The following is a 27479-nucleotide window of genomic DNA, read 5'->3' as shown; positions in this document are numbered from 1 at the left end:
TCTTCTGGCTGCACTTTCATTCCCGCAGATCATTGCATCAGCATTTCACAATGGGCGCTTCCTTTTTGCTCTCACCTTCACTCTTTAGGCAGAGTTCTCCTGAAATCTTTCCCAGAAAACTCCTTCAACTCTGCCGACAGCAACTGCAATTAACAGCAAGTTGCAAACTGGTCAAGCTGGGCTGCACTTTGAGTGGAAATGCCATCTCAAATATTTCTCCTTTTACAGTTCTAGCTTGCCTTTTCCCATCTGCCTGCTCCGCACTCTCGCTGCACTTTTCCCACGTGTTCTATCCCAGCACTGGAGTCCACAGCGGCCTCTGCATTTCCCGAGGCTGCAGCATTTCTGCACATGAACCAGTTCTTGCAGAGACACCCGAGCTAGCAGTGCTGCACTAAAATGCCTCCCGTGGCTCTGCTGAACATCTGTCCTCTCTTGCCGTCGCTGCATTTCCACTTTTCCCTGCCCTTCCCAGTGCACTTCTGCTTCCAGTGTTCTTTTTCTTTCCTGTGGGCTGCACCAGTCCAGTGTCTGCAATGCTTATCCTCCTGTAGCCTGGAAGCTACTACTATTTCCTCATCTATTTTAAGAGTCTGGGTTTTGTCCCTGCCCGCTGTCCTCACCTTCATGTGTAACTTCCCTCTTTTATTTTATTTTTTTTTTTTGTCCTGGATTTTTTTAACACAGTTTCAACTCTCTCCTTTTTTTTTTCTTTTTTTTTCCCCTTCACACAGAGTTGTATTCTTGACATTTTTTTGTCTGCAGGGACCAGGGGATCACCTGTAAAGTTAATGGAAGAGTTAATGAGGGAATGTAGGAATGCAGGAGACTGCTATTTTTAGCATGCTTCATCTTATGTAATAATTATTTTTTTCCCTGTGTGGTATCAAAGTAGATACCAAAATACCAAATAGAACTTGGTTTCTGATAAACCTGTTTTATGTCTCAGTGTTTTACAAGAAACCCTTGCAGATACTGATACTGCAGCCACCATAACACAGATAAATCCCAGGGATCTGGTCATTTACACTTGCCCAGGAAAAACTCTTGTGGAAGGCAGCACCTTGGTACCCCAAACTTCCCATGGACAGAGCTGAAACTTGGTTTGTGCACCAGATTTCAGGACTGTACATTTCAGTTCTGCTACAGCTTCTATGCTGCTTTCCTTGCTTCTCTCTCGGCCTTTGGGAATTCCAACAGGATAGCAAGCATCGTGCTGGGCTAGGATCCGGTTTTGGCTTCCTGGGTCTCCAGTTCCACCTCAAAGTTAAAATAATGATACCTTTAAGTATTTTTTTACCCTGTAAATGCCTTAAACACACACATCAGTATTTCGTAGCCCTTTTCAGCTCCCGTGTGGAGATAATGCAGCTTTTACAATGTTCCAAGGAAAACTACAAGAGACAAGTTTGAATAAATTGTGGGTGCTACAAACACATGCTCCAAATCAAGCTAACTAAAAGCCTGGGATCCTCACTGGAAGAATGCATCATACATTCTCTTTATGCCTGATATTAGGTGATAATTGTCTTTTAAAATGTCTACTCAAGCACAGTTTAAGCCTTCGGTGAGGACTTCTGGATGGGTCCATCCGTGTTTGAGTGGTATTCCACAGCAGGCAGATATTTCTTTCCCAATAAATGAGTTATAAGTAAATAACTTTCTGCAACACCAAAGGACTGAATCCAAGGCTGAGCTTAGAGCCTCCACGCTATTCCTTGCCAGTGGGTTGCAGTGGATGGTGAATTTTGCATATTTCCAAGGGGGAGTCTTCCCTCATGGAGAGATTCCCACTGAGGGTTATTAGCCCATTCTGGAGAGACAATGGCATCAGGAAATCCTTGAGCCAAGAACAGCTGCGGGCTGGGGGAGCATCAGGGAGACATTTGACAGAAGCCAACCCTGTGCTGCAGCACTTTTTTGTGCATCCACCTCGCAGCCACTGTCAGGAGGGAGGACACTGCGGGGCAGGGACCACATCTGACCTGGCACAGATGTTCCGGGCAGCAGCTCCCTCCCTGCAGCGCCGCGCTGCCTGTGGTAAACACAGGAATAAAATACTTACCTGCCTGCCAGGGGCTTTGTGAGGCTTATCCCATGTCTGTACAATGCTACACGAGTTCCGATGACTCTGGGAAGCTCCCTGATTAGAAGATTCCTGTCAGATTATGAACTCCTGTATGTCATGTTTGGTGGTTGCTCTGAAACCAGCTCTCAGACCGCTGCTGTATTTTATCCCCGCTTTCTGCTGCTTCCACAGGAATTGAGAGGGAGCCTCAGCACGCACCTAAAGCAGTCCCAGCAGGAATGGGAACACTCGGATGGCTGGTGGGTTTTTCAGCATCTGGCTCCTTGGGGCAGAGCTTTTTGTCCCCGGGTAGCACAGCCAAGGAATCCACCTCCAAGCCCAGTCACGGAGCCAGATCCAAGGCAGCAGGGCCAGCAGAGCCCTAATGCCATGTGAGCACCACGCAGTGCCCTGCATGTGCAGGAGCTCAGCATCCAAAGGGAAGTGTCAGAGCATGGGCCAGGCTCTGCTCAGTGGTGCCCAACAATGGGACAAGAGGCACGGGCAATGTCTAGGAAGTTCCATCCGAACATGAGGAAGAACTTTCCTCAGCAGTGACTGAGCACTGGACAGATTGTCCAGAGAGGGTGTGGAGTGTCCTTCACTGGAGATATTCCAGAACCATCTGGACACAATCCTGTGCTGTGTGCTCTGGGATGACCCTGCTGGAGCAGGGGGGCTGGACCTGGTGACCCACTGCCAGCCTGGCCTTTCTGTGATTGAGTGATTGTGTGACCTTCCTGAAATGCAGGTCTTTGGTGCGAGGAGTAAATGAATGGAGAATGTAACTCAGTGACAACTTTCCTTCCTCTCCGTTCCTGAACTACACTGGCTTGCTCACAAATCAGTGGGTAGGAGTCCCAGGGCCAGAAGAGCTGTCTCACCCTCATGGGATGCACAAGGCGATATTGGATGGTGTTTCTACGCCCCGTTTCCTCAGGGAAAGCCTCCGGGAGCTCTTCAGGAAGCCCGTCCCTGCCTGGAGCGTGGCGACAATGCTGGCTGCCCTCCCCATTCTGTGCCGGCGAGCGACCTTCGGTGCCCCAGTCCTCGGGACAAGCGTCTGCCGCGTGTTTGGACAGAGCGACAGCCACGGGCACCAGCGGCTTGGGGACACGCTGCCCACCTTCCCCAGTGCCGAGGGGTGCCCCGACCCCGCCGCTCTCCCCAACCCCGGTGGGGGCGGGCCGGGGCGGGGGCGGCCCCAGCTCCATCCCGGCCCGCCCGCCTCCCGCAGCCAGTCGGGGCGGAGAGGCGGCACTGGAGGGCTCCTCCGCCAGCAGCCGGGCGGGCAGCGGCGCACATGGCATGTCTGATGGCGGCTTTCTCCCTGGGCAGCGCTTTGGTAAGGCGCGCCCTGCCTTCCCTCCCTCCGCGGGGCCGCGGCGAGCGCCGGGCGGGGGGCGAGGAGCGGGGCCGGGGGACGGAGATGGAGCCGGGGCTCCGCGGGGAGCTCCCGAGGAAAAAGCAGGGTCGGAGGGTGCGCCCGGGGCTGCGGGGTGCAGGATGGGGGCTGAGGGATGCGAGATGCGGGGCGCAGGGTGAGGGATGCGGGATGAAGGATGCAGGGTGAAGGATGAGGGATGAAGGATGCGGGATGAAGGATGCGGGATGAGGGATGCGGGATGAAGGATGCGCGATGAAGGATGCGAATGTGCGAGCGGCTGGCGGCGCACGGCGGGACTTGACCGCTGGTTACCCCTGTCTGTAGCTAAGGCGGGGGGATTATCGCCGAGCATGCTCCCTGCGCCGCTGCGCCCCGCCGGCTTCCCAGCGGATTTGCGGAGGGACTGTAACCTTTGCATAACACCCGGGGCCGGCGGGGGACGGAGCGGGCAGAGCCCGCGGGACCGTCCTGCCGCTGCCACCGGGCGGGCGCTGCCGTCCCCGCCGGGCGCCGGGAGCGGCCCGGCTCCTCACGGCTCCGTCCAACTACATGGGAAATAGCCCAAAGTGTCCAAAAGCAGCCGAGAGGTGAGCGCGGTCCTGCGGAGCGGCCGGTCCTGCGAGCGCAGGGCTCGGGATGCGGGGCTGGGGCATCCCTGGGGGGTGGCAGCGGGGAGGAGAGCCCGCTGCAGGTGGTGGAGCCTACAGAGGGGGTTCAGGTGTGTCTGTGCCTTACACACGGCTGGGGTAAGCCCGTGCCTGTCGCAGGCACGGCATTGCCCAGCTTTTTCCAAGCGAAGGTGATCCCGGTACCGGGAGGCGTTTGGATCATCCCAGTCGCGCGGGGGGATCCTCACCCACAGCGGGTGGTGGCTGCAGGAGGAAGGTGTGTGAACACGCTGTTCGGTCCACAGAGAGACTGAAATTGTCTAATGTCCCAGCAATAAAAATCTGGCTGCATGCTCTCGGATGATTGAGTAGTCAGAGGCAAGGGTCTTGTCCAAGGGATATTTCTTTTGGAATCCATCTGAACTGGAGAAGCTGTGACTGTCACCTAGATAATCAAGGTGACCTGCTCATTCAGAGGTCATTTTTGAATATTCCCTGTGATTGTCTGAAGGTGCCCAGTGGTTCCTCAGAACAAAACAGGTTGTGAGTGCCAAAGTCAGCCTTGAAAGCATTCAGGGAAGAATATTGTTGACTCGCCTTCTCTTAGTTTTTAGGGAAGTTCCCCTGCTTTAATTGCTGAGCTCTAAGATGTTTCCCATTACTCTTGTTATGTTCAAATTACATACCGTGGCAGTGGACTGTTTAAGAATTTGACAGTAAGTGTTACTGGATACCTGACCTCTAAGTAAGGTGAGAGCATGATTAAAATCTCTTTCTTGAGAAAATGTGGTGAGCAGAGCTGATTATTTTCATCCAGAGCTTGGGGCTGGTGCGTGGAGAATGTGAAGACGCCAGCTATGGAGTGGTTAAGCAGGAGTAATTTTTTTAATCAGTGATTATGTAGGACTGGAGTTTTTTTTAAATGTTTTTGTCAGCATTCATGACAAGTGACTGATCTGAGCTGGGCTGTTGTTACAGCAAAGATGGGAAGACCAGGCACCGTGAGAGGGAAATTAAAGTGGCACAGGCAAGAGGAGGCAGTGTCACCTCTTAGCTGAATTAGAGAAATAGAGACAAACAGTGGCAAGATCTGCAGCTCTGCTTGTGTTCATGCATTGAAAAGTAGTGCAGCACATCTGCTTTCCAGGAGATAGCTTTGTATTATGCGTCAGCATGGAAAGCCCGGCACATCAGCCATCTACAGGAGTCCTTTCCAATACAAATCTGCATCAAAAATACTAAATTTCCTAATAGACAACTGTGCAGATGTTTGGCTCTGCTTGACATCCACCAAACAACAGGTGACAGTGAACAGCCTTTAAACAGAACTGTTCAAACTCCTGTTTAGCTGAAGAAAATTCCTGACTGTTTTTCTTTAGAGCTCACACACATCCTGCTCATATTGGTGCGAGGCACCTGTGCTGGTAAAAGGAATGGAAGAAAATCCAAATTTTGGATTAAATAAAATAATAAAAGAAAAGAAGAGAAAGGTGGGAGGAAGGCCATTGTCATGGCCAGGAGGGGAGGGGAAGGAGGTTTAGTCCAAAAAGTGCCAAGTGGAATTGCACAGAGTGCTGTGATGGGGAAAGTGGAGCAAGAGGGATGGCTGTGGGCACAGGGCATTGACCTTACAGTGGCAGTGGTGCGAGAGCTGGGGCAGGGTTTGTGTGTTCGTGTAGCTGATAAGATTTCCATTAGTTATCACTATTGAGCATGGAAAGCACTCAAGGATTTTGGGTGCAAAGCATTGTGCTTTCCTAAAAGACCTCCAGAAAAGAACTTGTCCTGTCGTCCCAGGTTGCATAGTCTCCAGAACTAGCAGTGCAGGAGAAAATAAGGCATGAAATAGTACATTTGAGAATTCTCAGAAATATAATTTCATCTTTACATAAGCATGGGCTGATCCAGAGGAGCAAGAGCTCTTAGGCATTTTGAGTGGCTTTCTTTTGAAATGTCTGCACAAATAATTGTTCAGGCAGCTCCCTTCCCCCTTCAGCTCTGTCCCAAGCCCTGGAATCAGAGTAACTAGAACCAAATTCCTTGAGTGCATGAGAAACCAAATACAATGGGGACTGAACTTATAAATGTATTAATCAGGTGCAAGATTTGAAAGAAAAACGAGTGCTAAAGGATCTGTATGTGCTGCAAGAGCTCTTTTACCTCTGCTGTCAAGGCTCAGGCAAAAGAACCAACAAAAGCTCGCTCTGTTTTGCTCCTCTTTCACCTTTCAGCGCATTTCAGCGCGGGATTTTTGTGCTATTTAAAGAACAATTCCTCTGGTGCAGAAGGTTTTGGAACGTGTTCCTAAACAAAAGTCTGTGAAGTTTCTCCACTTTCCCTGCAGGGTGGCAGCAGTTCTGGTTGCACCATGGCCGAGCCCAAGTCTGTGTGTGTGTCGGTGGACGAGGTGGTCTCCAATGGCACAGACACCCAGGACATTCGCCTCATCAATGGACACCTAAAGAAAGTGGACAATGCTCTGACAGAAGCTCACAGGTTCTCCTACCTGCCCCGCAGGCCAGCTGTGAACATTGAGTTTAAAGAACTGTCCTACTCCATCCAGGAAGGGCCGTGGTGGAGAAAGAAAGGTGAGGAAAGCAAGGCTCCATCCCCAAGAGGCCGTAGAGGCAGCAGTTCACACAACTGCTTATTTCTGCCTCCCAATTCTTAAGGATCTGAAGTAAATATAGTGTTGCTGTGCTGCCAAATATCTGTCCTGTGATCTTGCCTGTCTACAATTTGTTGTTGAGGGTGGGTAGAGCATGCAGGAGTTTAAAGATGGGGGTGGGGGAAGTGAGGAGGCTTTGTTTTTTTACTCCTGCAATTGGCTGCTTTGTGAAGTGGTTGTTTTTTCAGTACTCTTTCAGAACAGTGAGTATCTCAGAATTTCAGAAGGCATTAGACACCGGGATAAAAACTGTTTTCTTTAAAGGCTGTGTTAGGAAGGAAATGCTGTGAGCTATAGGTTTCCCTACAGCTTAGATGGGTCTGTCAAAGCTTGTGATTTCTGTGATGAAATCACTGGCTCTTGCTGGGACTGAATCCTGAGGTTCAGTCCCGGACCAGGATGCTCTTTGGGTAGCTCCTTTGCTGATACACACTGCACAGAGTTCACAGGGCACCAAAAGGACAGCTATTGGGCACTTCTTAAGGAGGAGAAGCGTTGGGAGTAAGAAGGGATTATTCAGCTCTCTTCTCTATAGGTTCTTGGTTGATTCCAGTTCTAGAAGGTGATTCTGTCCTTTCTGCTCTGCTTGGCATCAATTCCTTTCATGCCTTCATTTGCTTTGGGTATTTCCTAGAGAGTTTTGGGTTTTTTTGGTGGTTTTTATTTTTTTTTTTTTTTGGTGTGTGTGACTGGTTCTCTCAGAAAGGAAAACTAGGTCGTGCAGTAAATTCCTGCCAGTGAAAAGAAGTATGCCCAAGAGAAAAATATTGACATCTTCAGGAGAATTTTGTGTACTAAATGACATAATTGCCCTTCCTTGAGGAACTCCCTCCCAGTAATGTAAATTGGTATGTTGCTTTAAAGGTTGTGTGCTTTAGTTCTTTTCAGAGATAAGGCCCTGCCAGTGCAGCCCTCACCTCAGCCATACTTGATACCTGCACTGGCCCCGAAAGTACAAATCCACTGGCTTAAAGGTTCCACTTGAAATTGTTTCACCAAGTACTTGGCTGCCATCTGTAAATTGTATCATTATCACAACACCAAGGCTTCAATAGTCTAAAAATGTGTGGTATGAAAAGCTCTGGAGCTGTTGCCATGAAAGTGCTACTGTATGCGGACAGGCTGTGCATACGATTATTCATTTGTTGAAAGATCTGCAGATTTCATGCTTTAATGGGTTTTTCAACATCAAAACTGTATGTAGACCCACTGGCCTTCTTTTAATTACTTGCTAAAATTGCATGGAGCCACATTGTCCACAGGAGAACAACTTGGCTTGGCAGCAGCTTTGGTACATTCAAAATTATTCTTTATCTTATCAGAATGGACACAAAACACTGAAGGTTTTTTGTCCTCCAAGAAATGGAGCTATGCCAAAATGTCTCATTTAAGATTTAAAAGCTTGAGATTTTTAACTGAATCTCTTTCTCACTGGCCAGAATTGATTGAGGGATTCTATACCCAAAACCTCTGCTCAAATTTTCTGACATGCCTGGGTGACTTGGCTTGAACGAAACAATGTCCTGGCAAAACGTCCTGCTGCTGAAAATGACCTGTGGAGGTTTTAGCTCTGGGCTATGGTTATGACTGTGTCACCACATTTGGGTTTGAAAGAGGAGATTGAGCTCTCCTGGCTGTCTGTGTGGAGGGGTTCAGATCCTCCTCAGCTGGTCTCACACCTCGTGTCACTCCTGGGACCACCAAGGACAGGCTGAGAGTGGCTGAGCTGCTGTCTGCCCCCAGGGCTTGGCTCTCCTCTGCTTGCCAAGGAGCTGACACAGACCTGGGAGGTCTGCGCCCAGTGCCAAGGGCCTGTGGGCCAAAGAGTGCTCTCACAGCCAGGAGGTGAATCCCATCACGTGGCTGAGGCCATTCCCAGCTGGAGGCCAGCCCTTACCCTGCTCCTTCCTCATCACTGAGAGCACAGCTGGAATATTCTCTCAGTTGGGGTGCTTCCATCACTGGGAGCACAGCTGGAATATTCTCTCAGTTGGGGTGCTTGCATCACTGGGAGCACAGCTGGAATATTCTCTCAGTTGGGGTGCTTCCATCACTGGGAGCACAGCTGGAATATTCTCTCAGTTGGGGTGCTTCCATCACTGGGAGCACAGCTGGAATATTCTCTCAGTTGGGGTGCTTCCATCACTGGGAGCACAGCTGGAATATTCTCTCAGTTGGGGTGCTTCCATCACTGGGAGCACAGCTGGAATATTCTCTCAGCTGGGGTGCTTCCATCAGTGAGAGCACAGCTGGAATATTCTCTCAGTTGGGGTGCTTCCATCACTGGGAGCACAGCTGGAATATTCTCTCAGTTGGGGTGCTTCCATCACTGGGAGCACAGCTGGAATATTCTCTCAGTTGGGGTGCTTCCTATCAACAGAGATAAGAAGCTGGAAAGGGTCTGTCACAGGGGTGAAAGAATGGTCCAGGGGACCTACAAAGAGCAGCTGAGGAGTCTGGGCTGCTCCTGCCAATAGGTCCAGATGATAAATAACAAGAGCCCATGGCCACACGTTGCAGTTTGGGTGGTTCAGGGTGGACACCAGGAAATAAATTCCCGTTCCCCAGCTGCAGCACTGGGATGTGTCACCCAGGGACAGTGGGGCTTTCTCCATCACAGGGAGTGTGGAAACGTGGCCGAGCTGCTGATCTGATCTGGAGCTGGTGGTTGTCTTGCTTTGAGCAGAAGGCTGGGCCAGGTGACCTCCAAAGGTCTCTTCTTCCAGTGTTTCAGTGAGTTGCTGGTCAGATTATAGAAACCTTCTAGAACCAGACTTTCCTCCCAGCCATGTTCCCTCCTCCAGAGACTGGCTCAATAAATTTGTTTTAAGAGAAAGGATTTTCCATTAGAGAAATAGAAAACCAAATTGCCTAAATAGTCCCCAGTGAAGGTAGGAACCAAACAGTTCAGATTCTCTGAATTGTTTTAGTGGTTCTGCAAGTAGAGGACTTTTTTATGTGTAATTTGGGATATCTCTGTTCAAACCTGGTGGATTTGTAGCTGAGTGCATTACATATAAAACTATTCTGAATACCTTACCCTGGTTTCTGTTCCAGTGGGAAACTGGGGCTTTGCAGTGCCCAAGAGAAGGGCAATATTGTACCTCTGAATGCTGGTGTTTGCTGCAGTTCAGTACTCCTTGTGGATTCCTTGTGCTAGAAGTCTCTCTCATAGCTGTAATGTGAAATATTTGAATTCACTTTTTATGAGAAGAGTAGCAGAAAACATGCTGGGGGAAAAAAGAGAAAGGAGATGTCTCTCAGTTCACATTGTTCTTGGGTGCTGGTTGTGGTAAGAAGAGATAAGGAATGCTGTTTCAAAAATGTCTTTTAATTAATGGTGTTTCTATTCTGAAATGGAGCTTGAAAAAGAAAATCTACTATTTCTACATCATTCTCTACGACTGTAATGAATTAGTTAAAACCTTTCAAGAGTGTTGGATCACAAAGGCAGAAGTGCAGTTTCCTTGCAAAGACAATTTGTGCCAGCATGTTGGACAGGAATTCAACTGAAGTGCAATTCCCTTCAGTAAAAATGGCATTGCAAAGTAATGTTAAGGTTAGGCTCTAAATTAGCAGGAGGAGGAATAATTAGTAGTGCTGCCATTGTGTTCTGTACTTAGCTTGATCAGACAATGCAACTCATGGTATGTCATGTCTTTTACTTTTCATTAAAAGCCTAAAGAAAGGTGAATTTGCATTGTCAATAACAAAGAAGCTAAATAAGCCATAGTAGACTTCAAATTGGAATTTTTCATTAATTTTTGTCTCAGCCTTAAACTGCTTAATTAAACTATTAAATGTCATTTTCTCTTTACATATAGGGAGGGGCATTTTGATTCCAAGGTTTATATGATAAATGCTGCTCTCCTTATGAGGTTTTATTAGACTCATAGCAGAGATTGGTGTGACTCTGGAGCTGATTAATTCCTGCTGTAATTTCCCCTGAGGCCAGTGGCATTAACAGGGAAGGAACATGGCAGGTCAGTCCTTGATCAAAGCTGCTGTGTCTGACCCATTCCATTCACTAGGAGCTGTTGCCAATATGGGAATTTGGGAGAGGTCAAAGAGGTAAAAGTTTCAGAAGGTCTCCGTTGACTTTGGCATTTTCCCCATAAAGCTTTTAGGGATTGGTCAGCAGGTAGAAACAGCTGTTCCTTCAGGTTTGAAGGAAAGGGATTTTTGAGTGACTTGTGAGGTTAAGGATCTTCCCAGAATTGAAAATGTGCCTCAGTCTTTGAATCCAGGCCATGTTCAAGCATGTCCTGGGGGTTTCCTGTGGGTCAGTGAGGTTCATGGTTTCAGAAAGCTCCAGGGCTCCTGGAGGAACTGCTGTGAGGTTAAGATGGACTGGCAAAGCCAGAAGAAGGAAGCTTCAGCACATTTATTAGAAATAACTGAGCTGATTAGTCCCTGGATTCTTCTCCTTTCTTTTAGGATGAGGGACCCAGCTGGCTTGGAGGGAAAAGAAAGAGTCCTGTGTTAGATCCAGTGTGGGTCCTTAAATGTGAAAAGCAAGATCTGCCGAGTTTTGGAACAAAACGTGGCCAAAGTTTCAGTGTCTTGTCACAAAGCCATTTATCTAAGGGTTGAGAAAGAGATGGAAGTGGGTCTTGGCTTCTGAGCTGTGTGTTTAAACTGCAGTTTGAAATGTAAATCACAGGATCACAGAGGTTGGTTTTACCAGTTCATAGAAAAATTGCAGACATGTAGGTTTTCCTACTAGGACTCCTGAAAACTGTTTGCAAGAGGATTTGGTAGAAAAGTCAGTGCCTCGGGTTTCTGTCATTTTTGTTAAAAGCACCATGAAATAATCTGAATTGTGGTTCGGGGATGAATTATGTATAGTCCCCTATACAAAGGGGGCGTGAAAAGTACTTTGGAGCTTTCTGTCTAGGTCAAAGTCATTCAGCTTTACTTGAAAAAGATACGTACATTCTATGTAGCCACGAAAGGACATTTGTTCTATTGTTTCTAGGTGGGTTTGGATGGAGATGGAAATCTTCTGCCTATATAATTGAGTGCATCCAGTAAGAAAATAGTAATAAATCAGCTTGCAAAACACCACAACAACTCAGGGATTGCTTTTCTTATTTTTTTTTTTTTTTCCCTTTCCCTCCCCTCTCACACTTCTCAGTATTCATGGTTAATTAGGCAACGTTTTCGTTGGAAATTTCTCCGCGGTTATTTTTAGGGCTGTAATGAGTCACTTGCGCTGCGTTCGAGCTCTGGTAGGATTTGGTCTGGAGTAACCTCTGAGGGAACGGGCTCCGGCCGGCCACGATGCAGCCGGGGATTTTCGCTACACAAATCCCTGCTCAGCACAAAACGCCACATTTCTTGTTATTTTGGGTGGGGTTTTTTTGTTATTTTCTTGTTATTCTGGTGGCTCAAACGCCGTGCAGGCGAAGCGGAGAGGCGCTGCTGCTGTCAGCGCTGTTCCGCACCTTTGAGCGGCAGGAGAGGAACGAAGGACCGGGCTCGTCCTGGATGGCTCCGAGGTGTCCGAGCGGGGAACACGGAGCCCTTGGCAGGTTGTTTGGTATTCATGGAAGGCCGAAAGTGGCCGTCACAGCCCGAGATAGTGTCATCGGAACAGCGCGATCCCTGCCTGCCGGCTGTGTGTTATGTTAATGCCGTTCTCTGCATAAGATGGAAACTTCACCGCTGTCAAACCATCAGCAGAGATTTAAACAGGCTGGGCTTTGCTGATTTGCTTCGCTGCTGTCTTAGGAATTAGCTGCGGTACACACGCTCGGACAGACCCCTTTCCTTTCATTTAGCTGCGCTCTTTGTTTATGTTTTCTCTTCGCAGCATCCTCTCCGTGACTGAAAAGATCTCACACACTCCCCTCTCCCATCCCCTCCAGAGATACCCAAACGAAACACAGGAGAGAGGGGGGGCCGGCAGGGGAGGATTTGGCCTAAATGATGTGCTAATCCGTGCTGGGGGAGTCGGAAAAAGCCGGCGTTGCTGGGGCAGGTGCAGTGCGGTGGAGGTGCCGCATGCCCGCCCGGCGCGCCCGGCGCGGTTACTGGCGGGCGATGCACTGCAGTAACCCCGGGAGGGATGCGCCTGCCTGCTCCAGCCTCTGCTGCCGAGAGCAGGGAGGGAGGGAAAGATGCAGAGCAGGAACCAGCGAAAACCCACTTTCCGAGAGAGATTTTTCTCTCTCTTTCTTTCTTTCTTTCTTTCTTTCTTTCTTTCTTTCTTTCTTTCTTTCTTTCTTTCTTTCTTTCTTTCTTTCTTTCTTTCTTTCTTTCTTTCTTTCTTTCTTTCTTTCTTTCTTTCTTTCTTTTCTTTCTTTCTTTCTTTCTTTCTTTCTTTCTTTCTTTCTTTCTTTCTTTCTGTCTTCTTTCTTTCTTTCTTTCTTTCTTCTTTCTTTCTTTCTTTCTTTCTTTTCTTTCTTTCTTTCTTTCTTTCTTTCTTTCTTTTCTTTCTTCTTTCTTTCTTTCTTTCTTTCTTTCTTTCTTTCTTTCTTTCTTTCTTTCTTCTCTCTCTCTCTCTCTCTCTCTTTTTCTCTTTCTCTCTCTCTCTTTCCCCCTTTCTTTCTCCCTTTCTATCTCCCTCTCTTTCTCTCTTTCTCCTTTCTTTCTTTCTTTCTTTCTTTCTTTCTTTCTTTCTTTCTTTCTTTCTTTCTTTCTTTCTTTCTTTCTTTCTTTCTTTCTTTCTTTCTTTCTTTCTTTCTTTCTTTCTTTCTTTCTTTCTTTCTTTCTTTCTTTCTTTCTTTTCTTTTCTCTCTCTCTCTCTCTTTCTCTTTCTCTTTCTCTCTTTCGCTCTCTTTCTTTTTCTCTTTCTCTCTTTCTCTCTTTCTTTCTCTCTTTCTCTCTTTCTTTCTCTCTCTCTTTCTTTCTCTCTCTCTTTTTCTTTTTCTTTGTCTCTCTCTTTCTTTTCTTTCCCTCTTTCCTTCTCCCTCACTTTCTCCCTTTCTTTCTCCTTTTCTTTCTCTCTTTCTCCCTCCCTCCCTTCCTCCCTTCCCTCCTTTCCCTCCTTTCCTTCCCTCCCTCCTTCCTTTTTCCCCCTCACTCTCTCTGCCAGATGGGTTGTATTGTTCTCCACCATTTTTCGCCTGCTTTGTCTGAGAGCGTGTTTTCATCTCTTGTGCAAATTAAGATCCATATGTTAGGAAAAATAAACAACTCAGGCCAGTTGAAACCAACTGCAGTACTGGTAAAAGGCTCTTTTTAGGCAAATATTGTGTAGATTCATTTTCAGTGGCTTAAAGTGTTGGCAAAATTAATTAAAATTAGCCATGATTTTTTAGCAGAGGGTTTCTAAGCACATGTTTTAACCTTGATAAAATCTGTGTAGTTTTGCTTTTAACACTTAAGCTGTGGCAAGATGGTAAAAATATAATGAGTAGTCGCTGTTACTGGAACAGTTCACAGTGTTTTATTAAGTGGTAAATAAGTTTTCCCAGTGTCCTCTTGCATGTGTTCTGTAAAATAGAGGTTATTGGGAACAAATCTTGGTCAGCCCCTTTGTCTGATCCTTCTACTGTTTCCCAGCTGAGTATGCCCTTACTTCAGCATTACTTGTTTTCCTTCAAGCAGAATCCATTGTTATTGTGGGTTTGTTTTTGTTGGGGTTTGGGTTTTTTTTGGGGTTTTTTTTTTTTAGATTTTTGGACCTGGAGCTTTTATAGAAATGTGCCTTGAGTTTGACTCAGTGCTTTTTGGTCACTGAGTCTTTAAGCAGAACATCTTCTTCCTCTCTGCTGTATTGTTTGTGAAACCTAAACATTACAATGACCTCACTATTTTTCATCCTAGCTAATGTTTCGATACAATACATTTTATTAACTGCTGCTGTGAAAACTTGTGGCTGAAGAAGGAGGTTTTAGAGAGTTACCAGTTAAAGCGTTCTGGAATTCATATGCCAGGAAGTGGTCACAGTGAGTTGTTGGGACTCTGGTCTTTGCTGTTTCCATCTCTCACAAAAAGTGTTGGGGGCTGGCTGTAACTCACCCTGACACCCTTCCACTACAGCTTGCTGTGTGCTGAGTGGGGTTTGATGAAATGATTTATCCTCTGCCCATAGGTGGTCATGCCCTGCTCGAGGTGTTGAGGAGGCAGAGGCAACATCTGGGTGTACTTTGGTCCCATTTCAAAGTAGGCTTTAGTTTCTGTAGTCTGGAGATCCGTCTGAAGGCTGAGGAAAGATGAAGCAAGAGGCATTTTGCAGTTGGAGGCTTCAGACATCACATGGTTGACCAAGGTTTTCCACAACCTCGCTGAAAGGAAAGAGAAATCACAAGAGCAGACAAAAGCAGAAGCTAACTTGAGTAAAAATGCTGTTGAAGTTCATTTTTTGTTGTGCACTTGCATGCCATTTTGCAAAGTGCCTTCTGGAAGTCCTTTCCAGCTCTCTAGGGCAGATTTTTGTTCTATGGGGATTTAATATCTCAGAGTTCAGCTCTGTATCCTCTGAGAAATTATTTGCTTCTCACACTTCCCTGTAGCATTGCTCTTGTGGGTGAGCTGTGGAGACAGTCAGAACATGACGCTACTCAGAATGTGGCAGGCCCTCACTCAACTCAGCTGCTTTGTAATTCACATCTGCACCCTTTAAACTTTGGATGGATAACTTTGTCTTCTGTTAGAAAACAGTGTTTGGTCTTATTATTAAAATAACAAGTCAAGACTTCAAGAAACAACATGCACAGAGATGCCCAGAAAAATGTACATGGTTAGCACGTGGGAACGGACTGATTTGGATTTATAATTAAAGGCATTGCAAACTGAAAGGTGGGTGTTCATTCTCAAAGTCCTTGAGGCAAAACCTAAATCAGCCAGTGATGCTTTAACCCCAGAACCTCTGTGTCTTGCATCTGGAGAGGTGCAGAAGGACATGTATCTTACATAAGACTGAGTTTTTGTCAAAAATAAATTGGGAGTTTGGGTCATGGTGCCCAGAGTCCCTTCCTTTGCTGCAGGCATTTGAGACAAATGACCACTTACCTTATTGTGGGATTTATTTATTTAAGAGCTTTAATAAAATACCTTGTTGAAATGTGACATCCATGATGTCAAAATTCCCCCCTTTTTTAAGGTATTCCTTCTAAAGGAAATCACATGCAATTAATATTGCCAATTCTTGTATCAGAAACTTCTGCACAAGGCCTTTTATCTCTTGTTAAAAGCCTTGGGGCAGCAAGAAGCTGAGGTTTTGGTGGTTCAGATTGCCTGCCCACTGTGCCAGCTTTGCACCCAGCAGCCAGCAATTTTTTGGTTAGCACCACTGGTACAGAAGGACAACAAATCCACAGGCTCTTACTTACCATGTGGAAAATTTAGTTTTCTACTGTGAAAATAATTTACAAGCAGAGCTCTAATCCCTGGGACTGGCAGAGTGTTCCTTATCAAGCCCAGCACCAAGCTTTAACAGACATCTTCTTCTTGATATCAAAGTCTGTTGGGAAATGGAAAAACTGAGGGTCCCCAAATTGCCCAGATGTACTCGCTTTTTTCACCAACTTCATGAGAGGAATACATAATACACCATGTATGGAAGAATTGCTGCCCTTTCTAACCAGTTCTTTAGGTTGTTCATCCCCAAGTATGATGGAGAAGGGTAACAGCACAGACAGAGGCCAAACAGTTTTGGTTGTTTCCAGTAACTCTCTGAAGCTCAGGGACCTCCTACAAGCAACTGGAAGGAGGCCTATTGCCGTGGGTCTTCAGGGCAGTCAGGACTTGGTGAAGGGAAGGAGAGATCCTGACTCCATTTCAGAAGGCTGGTTTATTTATTATGATATATATTACATTAAAAAGACAACACTATAACTATACTACAAAGAACAGAGAGAAAGATTCATCAGAAGGCGAGACAGGAATGGAAAGGAATGAATAACAAAGTTCTGTGACTCCAGAGAGTCCGAGAGCTGCTGCCTCCTGGATTGGCCACCAAGCAGAAACATCCCACACTGACCAATGGAGGAAGCACCTGCTGCATCCCACAGCAGCAGATAACAAATTGTTTACACTTGAAGCTGAGGCCCTCTCAGCTTCTCAGGAGAAGAAAATCCTAGCAAAGGGATTCTCATAAAACATCACAACCACAGAGGCCTGCTGCAATATCCCATTAATCATTATTTTGAAATCTGCCCCCCCTGTGAATTCTGTGCTTTGGTGCAGATGTTTGAGTTTAATTTGGCCTTTGGACACTTTGTCGCTTAGAAAAGAAGATTTCAGAGAGAATATTTGATCTGAATGTGAGTGGAGGCATAAAATCCAGCAGGACCGGTGCTGTGTAAGTGTCTCTGGAAGGAGGACAAAGCAGTTCTGCCTAGGAAATGGTGTGGCTGGAGATGTGTGCTGCAATGTGACCCGAGTCAAACTGCAGGTCCTCACTGGCCCTTCTTGTCACTGCTGGGCTTCTGTTCCCATTAACAGCTCATTTAGGCTCTGCTGATTTGTGGGGGAAACAGATGCACTCTGCAGACTTAATTTTCTTCAGAAGGTACAGGGATAAAGCCATCCAGATTCTTACCAGGCAGAACTACATGGAATTACATAATAGCCAAGGAGATAACCGCTTGTTTGTTCAGGTTTTTTTTTTTGCTATGTATCTGTTCCAAATAAAAATAAATGGCAGAGACCTTGGCTTTACAAGCTAATTTCCCATCTGCCTCTCATCCAGTATGTACAGCCTGCATCTTTTGTGTAAGAATCATATTTCTTCCGGCTTCACATGTTTAGAGTAATGACAAATGTTGTTTATAATTGCAGAGCATCTGCTACAAAAGAGAGGGGAAGATTGAATATGCAGTGGTCAGGTTCCTGGGTAAATGAGAATGGACCTGTGCTCTGTCTCCTGCTGAGCTTTGGAGGCAAGGCTTTTATGCCAGGCAGAAGAAAGAAGTTTCAAATCAAGCCGTGCACCTGGTTAACACGAAATTTAAAGGAAAAAACCACCACAAGCAGAAGATTTTAATACTCTAGTTAAGCAATGGAGCTAAATTCTGCCCTGTTGCATCTGTTTTGTGCTTTTGAAGCAGTCAAGTGGATGGGGCTGCTCCAGCAGAGCCTGGCCGGTATAATTCTTTTTAGTCATGATGCAGCTATTACCTCAAGTGCTTTGAAAATTAAGCGCTCTAATAACACCAGCATGGCAGGGCTGGAATGGGTAAATGAGTACCCAATTAAAAGAAAAGGGATTGGAGCTAAATATTTGCTATTAGAGGAAGAGCATTTTCCTTTTCTGGGTCAAAAAGCCACAAACTGCATCCAGTTTATGGCATACGAATATCAAGGGCTGGTGTCTAAAATGCTATTTGAGGCTCATAAAGCTGAAGCCTGTGGGTGGCTGTCTGGGATGGGGTTCCATTTCCTTCTCCACTTGCAGACGTGAACCTCTGAGGCTGCCACCAGAGAAATGTGAGCCAGAAAGCCAAGGACAGTGCAGGGGGGCACATCTGTGCACAGCTGGCAGTCAAAAGTTACTCCCTTGGGTTTTCATTTTGACCCTGAGTCTTGCAGAACTACTTGAAGAAGAATTTTCCTCAGAGGAACAAATTGACAGTACATACATATAGAGATGACTGATGGGAGAGCTTTTGGAAAGGGACTTGGGTCAGTCTGTTTTGTACCCAGAACTGCAGGGTTCTTCACAAGGAGAGTCCAAGGATAATGACAGTAATTAGACAGTAATAAAAATTAAGCTGTTAGGAGCAGCTGGAGCTGGTGGGGCTTTGAGACATGAGGGGATTCCTCCTGCCCTGGTGCGTGGCAGCCTTGGTTCTGGAATTCCAAGTCCAGGTGGTGGTGAGGCAGGGCACCCAGGCAGCTGTATGGGCCAGCAGGAGGACAGAGGGCTTCTCCAGCACCCTCCTGAACTCAGATGACACCTGGGCAAACCTGAGCAGCCCCAGTGCCGCTGGGGCATTCCTCCTCTCTGGCTGGCTGTGGGTTGCACACACAAACACACACAGAAGATCTCTCCACCAGTGGGTTTTGGACTTGCTGTCCATCCCGTCAGCCCCTCAGACTTTGGTCTCCTTCAGTTGTCGGCGCCTGGGCCTGCAGCAACCCCTCAGATTGGCAACCTCACGCTCCAGCAGCCAGTGTGGAAAAATTTCTGCTACTGACCACTGGGTCCATGGTGGTGCCTCCTGCACATGAGCTCACAGTGGTGAGGGCATTCCCATGGGAGAAATCTGGGAGCAGTGTTTAGCAGGAGTGCAGGGATGAGGAGCTCTGTCAGACCGGTCTAGCTGCCTCCTGACATGCCTCTGGTTCCTTTAATCCCTGTTTCCATCTGCTTTCTCAGGCCTCTTCCTCCTCAGTCCTTGATCCATCCCTTTCCCTGCCTTTGGCAAGTCCCCTAAGTGTGCTGTGATGGATGTTTGTCACTCTGTAATTCCCATGGCTGGTTTTACACCACCCCAGACTCCTGTTCCCCCTGCACGGCGTGGTGAAGTTCAGCATTCCACAGAGACAATTTCCCTTGGGACACATCTTGGTGGGTTTTCCTCCAGGAACAGAAGTCCTGTGCTTTCCACTTTAGCATCTTCAGAGTGCCCAATTCAGGGGGCTGTGTCCTCTGAGCCTCAACTCAGCCTCTGTGCTCACTCCGCCTGGCCTTTTATCACATAACTGAGCAAAGACCATTGTTAGACCTTCTGGGCTGATTTGATTTTTCTAAGCTTTGAATTTAAAAAGAAATGAAATAATATGGCTGGGCAGTCGTTTGTTTAAGCCCATGGAAAGTTTCCCTGTGGTGTAAATCATCACTGAAGTGGAACTCACATTAGGCACATTTTTGCCCTCTCCTGTGAAAGTTTCAGGAAAGTTGTGAGTGACTGCAAATAGGGAATGGAGCTGCTGCACTTGTGATTATAATAAATCAGGTCCTGCTGTCTTACAGGCTGATTTATGACAATATGTGTGAGCTGCTCTATCACAAACAGTCAGAGGAGCTGACAGACAGCCCTGAAGGAGGATTTGATACTTGATTTCTTGCCTGGGAGAACGATGATGAAAACCTGAAGGAGAAATGCATTAAACCTGAAGGAGAAATGCATTAAACCTGAAGGAGAAATGCATAACCTGAAGGAGAAATGCATAACCTGAAGTATTCACCAGTCCCTGAGCCCTGGGGTCACTGTCAGACTTGGTGTTCATGGAGGATGATTGTGCCTCGTGCAGTAGTCTGACATCTGGGGACACCAAAAGAAAGATGAAACTTCTGAATTTACATGATAATACTTCAGAGATTTACTCTTTAGTCTCCCAGCAGAAATATGGGCATCGGTCTCCTGAATCCCATACATCCTATTTGCATTATAAAATCAATCAAACAAATAAAAATAAAGCAGGCCTTCCCAGATAGGGCATGGCTGTGACATTTTAGCACTCGTCCTTTTATTCTTATTGACAGGCAGTAAAAATAAGCTCCTCCAGCAAAGTGAATTGGGGCACGGGGGGGGGGGGGCACATGTTTTACAGTAAATAAAAATAACTTCAAAGCCAACCTACAATTCTTTTTGGATGCTCAAACTGTGCTGCTCTAAAAGTACAGGCCCAAAGGAATGTTGGAATCACTGCAATGACACATTGGACAGAGTTTGGCCAAGGAGCAGGTGTCAGCAGTCTGCCAGGGTTGTTGTCCTATCAGAGAGTATTTTGGACCAAATTAACAGAAATTAATAAAGTTTGATGAAGGAAGGGTATGGCCTGATACCCAGAAGGAACTTTTTCACTTATTTGTATGTTTCACTGCTAAAACTACATTCTAAAGATTACAGAAGCCAATGAAATTCATTTTAAATGTCAGTGTTGAATGTCACCAACGTTCAAGGCATGTTTATGTGGTGATGGAGTGTGTCAGCAGAAACAATCCCATATAGATGTGTCTGAAAGCATCAGAGGACCTCCTTTCAGAGCACTGAAAATAATATATTACGCGTATATTGTATGTGCATTGTCCTTCTGGATAGAAATATGTTCAACATATGTACATTGAATTTACCTGTAGAGATACCTGTAAATATGAGTGAGTGTATATATATATATATATATATATATATATATATATATATATGTATGTATGTATATGTGTGTATATATATCTAAATCTATATATCTATATATCTGTATATATATATGTATATAGGTTACATATAGATATTTATAGGTTATCTCTTCATATTTGGATGAATGTATGCACATGCACTCAGGTATATATTTATTTATGTACTAAAACCGGCTGCATATCACTGCAACAAATGCTTTGAAGAGAACATTTTAATCGAGGTGTATATTCCTCCTCCTCCTTTGTAGTGACAAGATGATGTAATTATGGGAAAGCAGCAGCAACCTGATTTTTTTTTGTTTTTAATGAAAAGCAAGAGAGTAGCAGTTGCTTAGAAGTGGTTCAGGTCTGTTGCCACTGGATTAACAGCATAACAGGCTAAAATAGCAGGAGAAATGAATGTAAAATGGAAGCTGTTTTATCTGCGTGTCAGTGGTGAAAAGAATGCCATGAAGAAATGGCAGCATTTTGCAGATGCTTTTCAATGGGGACTTATTACATTACATAAGTTGAGTAATTTTCTGCTCCCAGTCATTGCTCTGGTAATCAGATTGTTTGTGCTTTGTTCTCGTTTCCTTTAGATGTTGTAGGAATTGGTTGGAGCTCTCATGTGTAGCAGTGGTGGGTCCAATTCAGACCTCTTTGGGTTATTTTGCCTGCTTATAGCTGCCAGCACCATTGTCTGAATTTCCTCATTAGCTGAGCATCTTTGGAGCTGGCTTTCCTGCTGGGTGTAGAGGAGAGGATGTTTATGTGCCAGATAAATGGCTGCTACTTCTCTTTGTTTCAACAGTGGCTTGCTGGTGAAAACTGGGGGGAGTTGTGTATCTTGGATTGCAGAAGGAAAATACTGAGGTTTTAAGTAGAATAATGTGTTTTGATTTGCAAGAGCCGCCAAGGGAGTGGTGCAGAGAACAGGGATATGGTGGAGATGTTCTTCTGGATGGTTTTCCTGGGGACTGGAAACATTCCTTAACTGCACCAGGAAGGCAAACAACAGCCCTGCAGATGCACAGCTGAAGAGCACTTCCCAGGGAGAGCTCTCTGCACATGGTGGGTGCCCACGTTCCCCTGTGGCTGCTTTTGCCTTCCCTGAGCACCTCTGACGTGGGAAAGGGAATGAGCTAGGGAGGGAATTGTCTCTTTGTGGTCAGCCTGGAGAGGACCCACACTGTGCACCCTGACACACCTCAGAGCTGTGAGCAGGAGTGCTCTGTGGTCCCTGCATCACTGCGGTGAGCAGAGAGGGATGGGGATGAGCAGAGCTGTAATGGCATTTCTGCTGGCCACCCTGGCACTCCCACCCCTCGGGATTGGTGTGAATTGCCCATTTAGAGGATGGTCCCGCCTGTCCCTCCTCCAGTTTCCCCACCCACAGTGGCAGCCCATGTGTGCCATGGCACACATGGCACCAGCCATCCTGTGCAAGTGCTGGCGCTAAAACCACAGAGGAAGAGGTGGCTCCAAATGCTTCCAGGGTGTTTACAGCTGTGCACAAGGAAAGGAGATTGGGGATAGAGTCAAGATTAACCTCTCCTTTTGTATTGCAGTATCATTATCTAATGAGATCAGAAGCAAAGCCCAGCAGCTTAGTCAGTATTAGAGCGTAGGCACCCATTTCAGGAGGGAGCCTTTGAGAAGAGCAATCCTGAGCCGTCCTCCTACACCATTTTCTTTGCAGCTTTGCAAGATGGAAAAAGTGACAGCTGTAAACCTCCCCAAAGGCAGTTGCATGTTCTCCTCATGTGCATTGCCTCCAGACACTTCTGCCCCCCTGCACCGTCATGGGTGATGTCCAGGGGTGACCCCAGCCTCTGCTGTCCCTGCTCTGCTGGGACAGAAACAGAGCAGCTCTGTTGGAATTCATGGGGACAAGGTCTGGTTTTGAGCCATCCGTGCTATTCCCACCAGACCAGGTCCCATTTTTGGGGTTTATGTACTTTGGGACTCATGCCCTGTTCTCTGCCCTTGCTTCTGCATCAGTTCTGAAGGTACTTTGTGGTTTTAAGTTCAGCAAACACCCCTCTGCAAGAGCATGCCTCGTGCAGTTTCCCCTTGCATTATTTTAACCTAACAGATGATGGGATTTTTGTGAGCAAAGCCAAATTTTAATTTTTATTCCGTTTTGAATAAACCACTCTATGTGACCTTCGCCCTTACTGACATATGAGGGTCACACTGAAGAGCAGTGCTGTGGGAACTGCAGCAAACCCTTCAGCTGGGCATGGACAATTCATCATCAACAAATAAATGGAGAGTGTGGGAGACAGGAATTGAGTAGGTAAGATGCTGTCCCTGCTCCAAGATCTTGAGCTTAATATTTGATGCCAGTAGACTAAGAACGTGGGACCAGGGCATGTGGAGGCTGCTGTGCTAGCAGTAATATCAGCTGTAAATGCACAGGAGCTGTTACAGATACTACAAGTACAGAGGTGGAAGCTCATCTGTTGGGGGCAGATAGCAGAGCTTAAAAGCAGCGTGTTGGGTTCCACTCAGGTCTTCGTTGGAAGTGGAGCAGTGACTCAGTTTTAACACATACACACAGGGATTTAAAAACATGGCAATATTTTGAAAATGTTGTGATCTGGTAGCAGAGCAATGTTCTCTGCTTGTGCCATTACCCAGATTGCTGCAGCCCCTGTCAGAATAAGGTAATCTCACCTGTTGGCACAAGGACAACAAAAAGAAGACACAGGTGGTGCATTCATCACTTGCACACAATGGTCAGAAGCATTTAGCCAGCACTGAAATGAAAACCAACAATATTAGAGGTGCTTATTTTGCCATTTGCACGCAGGCTACAGCTGTTATTACTGTGCCTTGTTCTGCCACATACACTTAGAAAAAAATTGCTCCAAAACTCTGAACTTGTGCATGGCCCATATGGCACTGAACATGCTGCCCTGAGAATTGTCTGTAGCCTGGCAGACCACAATTGCTCTGTCACTGTGTGTAATTCATGTGACAATGAGATTTGAAATTATTTGACGGTATTATTTATTTTTAAGGTGTTTTTAAAACCTTGGATTGCATGAGCTGTTGCACTAAAGGTAGTAGAGCAAATTTTTTTCCTCAGGCGTCTCGCAGCAGTGAGAAACAGGGCTGGACACATTCCTAGAATCACAGAATGGTTTGGGTTGGAAGGGAGCTGAGAGATCATCTTGTTCCAATCCCCTGCCGTGGGCAGGGACACCTTCCACTGTCCCAGGCTGCTCCAAGCCCCAGTGTCCAGCCTGGCCTTGGACACTTCCAGGGATGGGGCAGCCACAGCTGCTCTGAGCAACCTGTGCCAGAGCCTCCCCCCCTCACAGGGCAGGATTTCTTTCTAATATCTAATCTAAACCTACTCTATCTTAATTTGAAGCCAATTTTCCCCTTGTCCTGTCACTCCATCCCTATTAATCCGACCCTCTCCATCTTTCTGGTTGGCTTCCTTCAGGCACTGGAAGGCCACAATTAGGTGGCCAAAAGCTTCTCCTTTCCAGGCTGAATCAGCCCAGTTCTCCAGACCTTTCCTCACAGCAGAGGTGCCCCTCCTTTGAATCCATGCAGGTTCCTGCTGTGTAAGAGCACATGCACAAATTAGACGGCAACCTGGGCTCCTTTAATTGGCAAAAGATTTCATTGATGGTCAGCAGGCTGTGAGGTGCTATGAATCTCATCCAAAAGATGCCAGACAAGTGAATCTCCACGATTCCTAGGGGAAATAGCTGTGGTGGGGTGGCCCTGGCCTGTGGCTGAGCATCCACACAGCCCCTCCATGCTCCAAGATCAGGGGAGAGCAAAAGCTGAAAATTATGAAGATGAAGATGAGGGCAGTTTAATAACTAGTGAAGCCAAGCTGCCCGTGTCCCTTCCCAGCTTCTGGCACAACCCAGGCCACTCTAAGAACAGAAAGACTTGACTTTCTGCAAGCCCTGTCCAGCAAGAGCCCAAGCTCAGCGTGTGACCAGTGCTGCTCCAGAACTGCCCCTTGGGGGCTGCTCTGCAGGAAATTCACTCTGTGCCAGCCAGACCCAGCAGAACAGCTCACTTTTAATGTTTACACCAGAGGTGTTTGCAGCTGGTTAAAATAAACCCCACGCAGCAGTGTTACTGCATGGAGGGTTTCCATCTGCCACTCTTTTGAGTGGTGCAATGTTGCCTTTTCTCTAGGTTGTCATGAGTCCCTGCTTTTGATCCTTGTGGCAGCTTCTGAACCAACACAACTCTGTGCCACTGCATTGATTTTAATGGTGCTGTGTTGTTTGGCAGGAGCTGAGTGTGGAGAGTGCCTGTGATTTTTAGGATGAAAGCATGTTTTGAGGTGACACGGATGTTCTTCTGGCTGTGTCTCTTCCTTATTTCATTTAAAATGGCAGGATTTGTGAGGGAAAACTGTGTAAACACCCTGGAATCTTTATCTGCTCTTTATTTCCTGCGTGTACTGATGTGTTAATAGGTAGCAGGGATAAATGACTTGCAGAGGGAGTAAAGTATAGGTGGGCCAGTGATACAAAGTTATAATAAGGGAATAAAGAAACCTCAAGTGACAGGGCAGGTTGAGTTTTCTGGTAATGCGTTCAACCAACACTTGTGAAATGTCCTTGTCAGTGTAGTTGGTGGTCAGGAAAAAATGGAAACGTGTTGCTTTGACTTTGGGAGAAAAGATGTGCACTGGAATATGGTTTACAGAGGCATCTAATTAGAAGGATTTGAGAAGACCAGCACTTTTAAAGTGTGTCTCTCTTACTAATGATATACATGAGTCTTCAGGCCATTAAAACAGCTCATTTCTTTTGATGGACTTCCAGTTTGTGGAGGAAGCAGCTGCTTTTACTACCAAATTTCTCCTGTCTAATTAGACCAGTTGAGTCAGCCAGCTCAAATCAGCCCATAGTTTACCCTTTGCCTCTTCACTGAAGAGCTGAATAACCTAATTGTAAAGAAGGACAGAAAATGTCAAAAGGAGTTACAGTTGTTACTGGGAAATGAACCAGTGCAGAGTAAAAAAAAATACAAGGGGAAAAAGGCTGTTAACACAGAGGGCCTCCTGATGAGCCCGTAATGGAAATCCCTCTGGAAATTCTCAATATCCTCTATTTGTTGGATAACGGCAGTGCAGCAGAGTAGAAGCTTGTTGTTTGTTCACTGAATTTTCCTCTGGCTACATTTTCATGCAGGAGATTTGTTAGATGGAGGACTTTTGTAGTCAGGAAGAAGGAAAGCCCAGCTGAGGGGTGACCAGGGAGCTTGAAACTCTGTGAGACCCAAGCTGAAGTTCTTGATGCGACTCAAGGACCGAGGCTTGGATCATCCTCGCCTCAGTGAGTTCCACCAGCCTCTGGAATGACTTGTAGCTGGTTTGCCAAGAACATAACCAGGCCAAAAAAAAATCCACCTCCAAAACTCAGAGCTGAATTTTCTCTCTGCCTCAGAGTAAGATGGAAAACCTGTAGTGGAAGTCGTGCTTTTGTGATATGAGTTACTGCTTCCCACCTTGCTTCAATAATAACTCTGTAGATAATTCCAAAAAGACAGGATTCCCAAAATACTGAATGACTCTGATGCCTTATTTTAGTATGTCCTGAAAATGTGAATCAAAGTTCATCCTTTTTTATTTTAAACTTCAAATAATTTTAATAATTTGATTTTTTTTTAAATCTGTGAAATCAAAATTAATCAAATGGGTGGTATTTGTATTACAATTAAAGTGTGTCTATCAAATTATTTTTTTTTCTGGTTTGTGTGTGAAGAGTTTTTCTCTTAAAAACTTTTGATTTTTCCACGGGACTTGTTATTGATGAAACATTTAATTGCTTATGATACGTGGTTAGCAGCAAGACTCCTGCTTTGCTCATGCTACTCTACAAGCTTCAACTAATCCATAACTTAAAATGTAGGTCAGCTGGAGCTTTTAAAAACAGATGGAAATTCAGCAGTTTGTGGTAGTGCAATGGATGTGTGTCCCTGTGAGGCTGCCAACTTCTCCAAATGCAAAAAAAAAAGCAGAAATCAGAGCACTGAAAGGTGCCCATTCTACCTCATTTCCACTCCAGAACCAGCAATGCCCTGTGCAGTGGCTTTTGTTTGTAACATATTCAGGACTGACATGCCACAGAAGATGATAATTAATTCTGAGGTGTTTATTTACTTTGTTTGCAACAAAAAGTATTTGAATTTGGGCAGCTTCATTAGTGTAAATATTCAAGAAGAGAGAGGTAAAAAACACGGTTGTTCTAAGTAAAATGTGAGAAGTGGAAGTAATCCAGGTTTATTTCTGCACACGCTTCAGGTTTTCCTTTGTTTTTACCTTCAGGATCACGGGTTGCATCTTTTACCAGATTAGTGAGGAAATAAAAGAAATACATTACCAATACAGGTCATGTATTTATGCGTTTCTGTTTCATGAAAGTCTTGAGTGTTCGGAGGAGAAGTGATGAGAGGCAGTGTGGCTATTTCTGAAAGCAGAAGCCTCCCAGGACCCGTGCTGCAGCTGTCCATATGGCAGGCAGCAGGGATGTCCTGCTGCCATCAGGGCTGCTCTCCCAAACCCCAATTCCTGCTCCCCCTGACAGAGCTTCTCCTGCTTCGGAGGCCCATCAGGAAGTTCCTCTCCATGTCTCTGCTCCTGGGTGTGTATGGTAGGGTTAAAGACTTGGTGCATGAGCTTAAAATTTGCTTTTTAAAACAGCTCTGGTGTTTGCCCCCGGGTGTGTTTCAAAGGGGCCTCC

General features: G+C 46.0%; 1 protein-coding gene across 2 annotated transcripts in view; it reads left to right on the top strand.

Annotated features, from left to right (window-relative positions):
- The first annotated feature begins 3266 nt into the window (after positions 1–3266).
- The window catches only part of ABCG1 (ATP binding cassette subfamily G member 1), a 55401-nt gene continuing 31188 nt past the window's right edge, over positions 3267–27479 (top strand). Inside the window, exons 1-2 of one of the 2 annotated variants that reach the window (XM_038137380.1) lie at positions 3267–3413; positions 6408–6651. In XM_038137380.1, coding sequence (XP_037993308.1) covers positions 3372–3413; positions 6408–6651 — 286 coding nt within the window. In that variant the 5' untranslated portion in view covers positions 3267–3371. Of the gene's footprint in view, positions 3414–3769; positions 4043–6407; positions 6652–27479 lie in introns of those variants that run through there. The other variant, XM_038137390.1, reaches the window with a different exon arrangement.

This window comes from Motacilla alba, chromosome 1, assembly GCF_015832195.1.
Source record: "Motacilla alba alba isolate MOTALB_02 chromosome 1, Motacilla_alba_V1.0_pri, whole genome shotgun sequence".
Classification (NCBI taxonomy): Eukaryota; Metazoa; Chordata; class Aves; order Passeriformes; family Motacillidae; genus Motacilla; species Motacilla alba.
Note: the sequence above shows the minus strand (reverse complement) of the source record. Positions and strands in the feature narration are given on the sequence as shown.